The 7,798-nt window shown below is 61.2% G+C and overlaps 1 protein-coding gene across 1 annotated transcript; it reads left to right on the top strand.

Moving 5' to 3' along the window:
* Positions 1 to 438: 438 nt before the first annotated feature.
* TLCD1 (TLC domain containing 1) lies at positions 439 to 4,637 on the top strand. The gene is made up of 4 exons (XM_073315106.1): positions 439 to 672; positions 1,906 to 1,988; positions 3,040 to 3,122; positions 3,885 to 4,637. The coding sequence occupies exons 1-4, from the start codon at positions 482 to 484 to the stop codon at positions 4,278 to 4,280; spliced, it is 753 nt and encodes a 250-aa protein (XP_073171207.1). The 5' UTR covers positions 439 to 481; the 3' UTR covers positions 4,281 to 4,637.
* Positions 4,638 to 7,798: the final 3,161 nt, after the last annotated feature.

Raw genomic sequence — 7,798 nt, 5'->3', positions numbered from 1 at the left:
AGCCCCTCTCCTGTGCCAACCCCGCCCCCTCCCTCCTCTGAGCTGGCCCGCCCCCTCCCCCTCCCAGCCCCTCTCCTGTGCCAACCCCGCCCCCTCCCAGCCCCGACCTCCTCTGAGCTGGCCCGGCCCCGCCCCCTCCCAGCCCCTCCCCTCTGCCAACCCCGCCCCCTCCCCCATGCCAACCCTGCCCCGACCTCCTCTGAGCTGGCCCCGCCCCCTCCCATGCTGGCCCCTCCCCCGCCAGCCCTGACGCCCTCTGAGCTGGCCCAGCGCCTCCCGCGAGCCTAGGGAGCCGGACGAGCCGGAGCCGGGGCCGGGGCCGGCAGGGGGCGTGCGGGGCCGGGGCCGGCAGGGGGCGGGGCGTGCGGGGCCGGCGGCGGGGCCAGGGGGCGGGCGGGGCCGGCAGGGGGCGGGGCGTGCGGGGCCGGCAGCGGGCGGGGCTAGGGGGCGTGCGGGGCCGGCGGCGGGGCCAGGCGGCGGCATGGGGCCCTGGCTGCGCGCGGCCGGGCTGGTGCTGGGCTCCACGCTGCTCTTCAAGGCGCTGCAGCGGGGGCTGCGCCGCCTGCCCCTGCCCGCCCACGTGCGCCGGGACCCGACCCGCGCCTGGCGCTGGCGGAACCTGCTCGTCTCCTTCGTGCACTCGGTGGTGACGGGGCTCTGGGCCGTGCTGTGGTGAGTGAGCCCCGGGCGCGCGGGGGGCCCTCCCCTCCCCTTCCCCCCCCCCCTCCCCGGCGCGCGGGGGGCCCTCCCCTTCTCCCCCCCCCCTCCCCGGCGCGCGGGGGGCCCTCCCCTTCTCCCCCCCCCTCCCCGGCGCGCGGGGGGCCCTCCCCTCCTCTTCCCCCCCCCCTCCCCGGCGCGCGGGGGGCCCTCCCCTCCCCTTCCCCCCCCCTCCCCGGCGCGCGGGGGGCCCTCCCCTTTGCTCCCCATTAGACGTGTTTGCACAGAGCCGAGCCGGCCCGGGGAGCCTGGCAGGCGGGTGCTGATCAGCGCTGGGCCTGCAGCACGTGCACCCGGCCCCTGACTCCTCCCTGCAGCCAGTGGTCCCCGAGCCTCTGGAGAGCCGGGCTGGGTCCCTGGGGCTGCTGCTGTGTCGGGGTTAGGCTGAGGGGCCCCCAAAGGCCTGAGGCCCGATTGTGCTGCACACTGTATATAGGACATGGGGGTCCGTTCGGTGCCGAGCACCCCCCTCCCTGCCGTGGCCCATCAGAGCCGCCTCCCCCCTGCCCCAGAGGAGAGCAGCGGGCAAGCAGGACAACCAGCGCATAGCACCCCGCATAGCACCCCGCACCAAACCCCCGCACCAAACCGCGGAGGGGGCCAGGAGAGCAGGGGACGTTCCTGGTCTGCAGGGCGTCCCTGAGGCCCCTGATGTGCACACATGGCAAGGGGCGCTCTGTTGCTAAGGAGACCTCCACCGAGTGTATCCCTAGCAGAGGGAGGAAGGGCTGAGCTGATCATGTGCCAAGTCTCAAAGCCCGGTCCCAGGGACTCCAGGCCCTTCCAAGCGGGGCTTGGAGCATTCACTGATTCCCTGCAGCATGAGCAATGAGCCACCAAGCAAAGGAGAAAGAACAAAGGCCCCAGCTGACTCTTACTGTACCCAGTGTTGTGGACATGTTCTAAATCGGGCAATTACTGATCACAGCCTAGGCCTGTTCCTGGGCTCTGGGAAGGTAATGGGGCCTGGGACACGCAGCCCTGGAAGGAGCTGAATGGCTGACTGAGGGGCCAGCTGTTTCTCTTTGCTTCTGCTACTGGGGGAGTTACTCTGGGTGAGAAGCGGTAACTCGGGAAGAGGAACTGTGCCCAGGCCCCTCGCACCATGATACTTGGGAGGTGAGGAGGGCTGCTGTGATCAGACTATACGAAACCACACACCCCTCTGCATGTCTCTCCCCTCCCCAGCGTGTGGCAGGTTCCTGAGATGCTGGTGGACATTGAAAACACCTCGTCCACTTCAGGATACCTGCTTCTCTGCTTCTCTGCAGGTAGGGTTTCTGCCCCCCCCCCCCCCCAATGCAGGGGTCTGGTGTGCTGCATTTCTGCTAGAGGTGCTGAAATTGGAGCTGGAAGAGCCTTCCCCAAATTGCTGCCCCAGCCAGCTCCAGGCAGGATTGATTCAGCAGCATCCCCTCCGGGGCTTTGTGCAGCCCACTCTGGAACGTCCCAAGTGCTGGGTCGTCTCCTGTGTCCCGGGGGAGAGTATGTTACTGCCCAGTACCTCTCACCGAAGTTCTCTTGAAGCCGGGTGGCTGTGCAGCAGCCTAGTAAGCGCTGTGCAGGGGCTCAGGGCTGCAGTGGGTGGAGAGGACCCCCCCCAGACCTGTCACTGCCAGCCCCTCCCCTCAGTGCTCAAAACCTTTCATGGTGTTCAGCCTTCAGCTCGCCTGTGCTTTAATTCCATCCTGTTCCTGTAACACGCCCTGGTCCTGCCCACAACAGTGCCCCTCCTTAAGCGTTGGTGTCTTCAGAGCCACAGGGCTGCCTAGCCTGTTCCCCCACAGATCTGAATCTGTGGCTCGGCTCAGCAGCCGTTTCTCCAGTTCCCGGTCGCGTCGCTTGCTCTTTGCTGCGCTGCCTGGAGCTTTTCAGTACCTCGGTGGTGTCCAGCCACAGCGAGCCCTCCCTGCTCCTACTGTGCGGCACGGTCATTGAGCCGTTCCAGACGGAGCTACTCCTGCTCCCAGCGCCCTGTTCCAGACCGTTTTCCCCATGTGCCCAACCTCACTGACAGGCTCACTCTTGTTTCCTTTCCACTCTGCTTGCTGCTGCTGTGTGCAAACTAGTCTTGGTGATCACGCATGCAGTTGGAGGGGCATGAATCTGCCTTCCTGAGAGTGTCCATCAGGACACCAGCTGTTCCTCCCAACGTTCGTTACAAAAGGCGGCGGGGGGGGGGCACGATTTAATGCAGCCCCATCTCACTAGGGTAACACCTGAAAGCTCTTGATGGAGGCTCTGTTATAGACGCACAGGGGATGATTGTAACTCCCCTCACACCAGGACTGACAGATTGTGCTCTCTGCCTCCCTTCCATAGGCTACTTCATCCACGACACTCTCGACATCATTGTGAGCCACCAGTCCCGAGCATCCTGGGAGTACCTGGTTCACCATGCCATGGCAAGTACAGGCCCATGCAGTGAGCCCGGCTGGCACATACAGCACTGAGCAAGACCAGCTGAGTTGACTCTCCTCTTTCCAGATACACCCACAGCTGAGTGAAACTGTCCAGTGACCCTGGGGAGGCAGGACGGGTGCCCCACAGGAGGCTAGGGCTGGGAGTCCCTGAGGTTGGGGATGTCTGACCTGTGCTGGCCTTGTTGACTGTTAGCTGAGCAGATCATGGCCCAGGGCTGAAGTTCAGGTCCGTGGAGCTACACAGGCTTTGTGAGGTCAGCTTCGGAACGGCTCCCTGCCCGAGTCTAACCTGCAGCTTTCCTCAGCAGGGTGGGCATGCAGAAGCCAGCACCTGCCAAATGGGACAGTCAGCCAGGTCATGGGTGATTCCCTGGGGAGTAAAGCAGGAGGTGGAGAAAAGAGCCCAGGGACCTGCCCACCTCCCGTGCACAGAAAGATTGGTTAGTACATCCCGGCTGGGACACCGGCTGGTTTAGCTAACCTTGTGAGAGTGGGGTGGCCGCACAACTGTGGCCAGAACCCCGGGAAGCTGAACCAATCTGCTCACTCCTGAGAGATGGCTCCCCACTACCCAGAGCCCTGCAGGCTGAGCTGGAGGGGCTCCCCCCCCTTACTGCCTGCCCTCTAATCTCCTTCCTCTGGAGCGGGCCTGGTATCCGGCACTCAGCTCCATGCCTGGGCTTGGCAGGAGGACGGAGGGGAAAAAAGCTGGCCTCACTCCTGTGTCTGGGTCCCCCCTGCCAGGCGATCTCAGCCTTCTTCTCCGGGATCTTCCTGGACCGCTTCGTGGCAGCAGGGATGCTGTCACTCTTCGTGGAGGTGAGCAACATCTTCCTGACCGTCCGCATGCTGCTGAAGCTGAGCAACATGCCAGCTCCCACCCTCTACAGGGTCAACAAGTATGTCAACCTGGTGATGTATTTCCTCTTCCGCCTGGTGCCTCAGACCTACCTGACCTGGTACTTTGTGTGCTACGTGGAGGTGCGGGGTCAGGGAGCCTTCCTGATAGTCAACCTCTTCCTGCTGGATGCCATGATCCTGACGTACTTCTCCCGTCTGCTGCGCTCCGACTTCTTCCCAGACTCCTGCAGGCGGCGCGCCAGGAAGGATGCAGACGGGGAGAAGTTCTTAGTGGACTGAGTGAAGGGGCATCGTCTGTGGGGTTCTGCAAACCCCCCCTGCAGTGGAGGGCTTGGACATGGGGCGCTTTGCACCTCCTCAGCTCTGCACCACACGTGCCTTACAGCTGAGCTCCACCAGCAAAGGGCTCTGCAGTCACTTAACAAAGCCTGTGCTTTGTCACAGGATGGCCTGACCTGCCCCCTGCAAACCCCCCCCCTCCCCCCCCATGCTGCTCCCAGGGTCAGGTCAATGCCAATGGGGCAGGGGTCACAGCAGGCAAATCAGGAGGGGAAGGATGGAGCTGGTTGGGAAAAAGGGTTTATCTTCCATGTTGTGATGGGATGTTACATGCATTAAATACGTGTCTGTTTCCAAGCTTCTGCAGCACATCTGGGCCGTCCTTTCCCGGGGCAGAGCATGCAGTGACCTGGGGAAGGAAGCAGCTTCTTACAGAGGCTGATGGGGGGGAGGCGTCTTTGAGGCAGAGACAGCCAATGGCAGGTCCGGCACTGAAAACAGTGCAATGGTGGGTGCTAGCCAGCCCATGTACATAGGCAGGGTTTCAGCTGGGATTGTATTCAGGGCTGCTAGCCCATCCCGCTGCTTGGCAGCCACAGCTACACTGCTACTTGTAGCATGCTAGCTGGATCAGTCTACCCACACCAGAGATTACATCTGCAGCTCAGTGTCACATACCCTGTGGCTGCAGATGGGGCAAGAGGGAGGGAGCTGGCCAGTGGCTGCAGAGGCAGGTGGGATGGGGATGGGTGGGGGGGAGCTTTTCTGGATGGAGGAGATAAGTATCCACTTGTAGGCTGAGGGAAAGGAGCCAGAAAATGGAGGGAATGTTTAAGTGGAAGAGGGGAGGAGTCAGGTGGTCAAGGGGCAGGTGAGGGAAACGGCTGCTAGGTGGTGAAATTTTGCTGGAAAAGATTTGTCAGGATTCTGGGCAGAGCAGGAGGGGCCGAGGGCTTGAGAAGGGGCAGTGGGGGCTGGGGTGGGAGAGATGATCAGTGAGCCGGGGGAGGGGGCTGAACTCCAGGTGAAGCCAGAAGGGAGGAAGTCAGCAGGATTCCAGGGGTGGAGGCGGTTAGAAAAGTGGGCAGAGCATTTGCCAATGAAGGCGGCAGAGAAAGGGAAGACGTGGACTGACAGGAGCAAAGGGGCAGAGGAGAGGGGTAAAACATAGTCTTTAATGTCACCCAGTTGCTGCTTTGGCCAGAGCGGGTGTTGGGGCAATCTAGGAACAGGCGAGACAGGGAGGATCAAGGCTCTGGAATGCAAGAACTCTGCTGAAGAGGGGACCCGGCAGGGCCCAGAGCTCTCACTGGTCCTAGGTGATGGTCTCTTCAAAAGCCTTAATTCCTGGTTTGGTATGAAGCAGGGGTGACTGGCTCTTCCTGTGGAGAACCCAGTCAGAACAAAGGCTAGCCCAGCAACCGGAGCAGCCATGCACCAAGCGGCAGAGCTGAGAGACTGGCCTGGCAGCTCCATTCATGCTATTGTGACTACAGCCAAAGCAATGAGGCAGGTGCCCTAGGCTGGGCTCCACGGCTTCCCTAAAAATAATCCAGTGACCCCTTGGTGTTCTTGGGTCGGGGTGGGGTGTGTGCAGCTGCCCCCTTTCCAATGGTCTAATCCAGGAGTGGTGAGCCTGGGACCTGCCTTTATCCAGAGGCCTCGTGCACAGTTGGGTACATTCCCTCATCTTACCTGTGTCCATCCAGGACAGGTGCATGCTGCTGTGTCCTTGCTTTGCAGCTGGCTGCTGCTGCAGCAGCCTTAACACAGGGCAGGGTAGGAGCTGTGTATAGGGGTCAGGTGTCATGCTGGTGGGCAGGGGGTAAGAACTTGGCTGGAGAGAGCCAGGGCTGCTTGCAGACAGGCTGCTGGGGTCCGTCCAGTACCAATGCTAACTGAGTGAATGGCCTTGGACGTGCAGCGTGTGTGAAAGGCCATCGCTCTGGGAGTTCCTGTGCAGTATTTGGGAGGCAAACCGGTGCTGGCACGTGCAGAAAGAGTCTGCGCTTGGCTCCCAGAATAAAGCTTTGGCCTGGTGGCTCAGCGTGTTGCTGTGCAAACAGGGACGGAGGGGGTCCCAAGGGCAGCCCCAAGGCAAGCAGCCCTGCTGGAAATGAAGCTTGGATTCTCCCATCAGCTCCCTGGGCCTTTAGCTAGAGGGTCTCCATTATCCTCCATGACCTCTGCACTCAAGGCTAAGGTTAACCAGGGGGGTCAGCAATCAAGCTGCAGGGAGCTCGCTGCTCTGCCAGAGTGGCCCTGGCCCATGGGCTGAATGGGGCACTAGGCTCTGGATGATTCCATGAAAGGGCAGCTGCCTCCCCTCTGCCCCAAAGGCATGGCAGTTCCTATGCTGCTGTGGGAAAAGGCATGGCCCCGCCTACATACCTGCTTCTCCTTCAGGAGGGCCCTCCTTGGGTTACAGAAACTTTGCTCAAATGAAGGCCCCCGGCTGACTGTTTCAAGCTTCTTCCTGGGAGACAGGAGAGGCTGGTGCAGCTCAGCTGCCGTGGCTTGTGGAAAAGGTGAAGATGGATGAAGCCAGTCTGGCTCTCCTGTTCCGCACTTCTCCCCACAGCACCACCCCTCGCTCTCCTCCCTGTGCTGGCCAGCAGTCAAACACACAGCTTGGAAGTCAATAGCAGGAAACTTTTTGGTCACATGCCCTTCTCTGCCCATTGGACTGGGTATAATGAATGAGAGGTCATATCGAACCTCGCCCTTGTCGCCATCACTGTGCTGTGTGCACAGAGGCAGGGTTCTCAAACTCCATAGCTAAAAGATGGCTCCCCACCAGTCTCTGCCTCAAGAGCCCGAGCCAGTGTTTGCTCAGTGGCTCCTGGTTCTTCCTATACAGTCTGCACTCACCTGGGCTAGTGCAATACAGCAGCCGCCTTGCCCCGCAGGCCCAGCCCCGGGGCGTTAGCAGCAGCAATCATTAACCTCTTCCATGAGACTGAAGAGTTAAAAACCCAGTCATAGTGGAAGTGCCTGCCTGAGGCGAGCAGAAGGGCCAGCAGCTCTCATCCCATCCACCTCGACCAGCCCACAACAGTCTAGCAGCACTCAGCCCTAAAGGAAAACACAGAGCGAGTCACATGCCTTTTGGCCCAGCCTCCTTAAAACCAGAGTATTCACACCAGCCCTCCTGGCGGAGAATGAGACTTGGGGCATGAAGCGGACTCTGGCTGGCCAGCAGGGCCACTTGGCTTGGCCACTCTTGGAGAGCAGACCTGGTGCTCCAGCTCTAGGAACTCAGTACAGGTGAGTTGGCAAGGCTAGCCACAGGGCTCCCTGTGCATTGGGCTGGATTCTCAAAGCACCTACAGCCTTGGGGAGCTGTCATGACCAGAAGAAAATCTACAACCAAGAAGCTTATGATCCAAGCTCTCCTTCCCAATGCCCAGCTAACGCTCCTCTGCCTTAGCTTCCTGTCCGGCCCACCTGGAACGCTCTCCCTGGAGTCTGGCACCTGCCTCCCTCATCTCACCATACCCACCAGAGCTGTGCTATGT

The sequence above is a fragment of the Lepidochelys kempii genome, chromosome 17, assembly GCF_965140265.1.
Source record: "Lepidochelys kempii isolate rLepKem1 chromosome 17, rLepKem1.hap2, whole genome shotgun sequence".
NCBI classification, from domain to species: domain Eukaryota; kingdom Metazoa; phylum Chordata; order Testudines; family Cheloniidae; genus Lepidochelys; species Lepidochelys kempii.
Note: the sequence above shows the minus strand (reverse complement) of the source record. Positions and strands in the feature narration are given on the sequence as shown.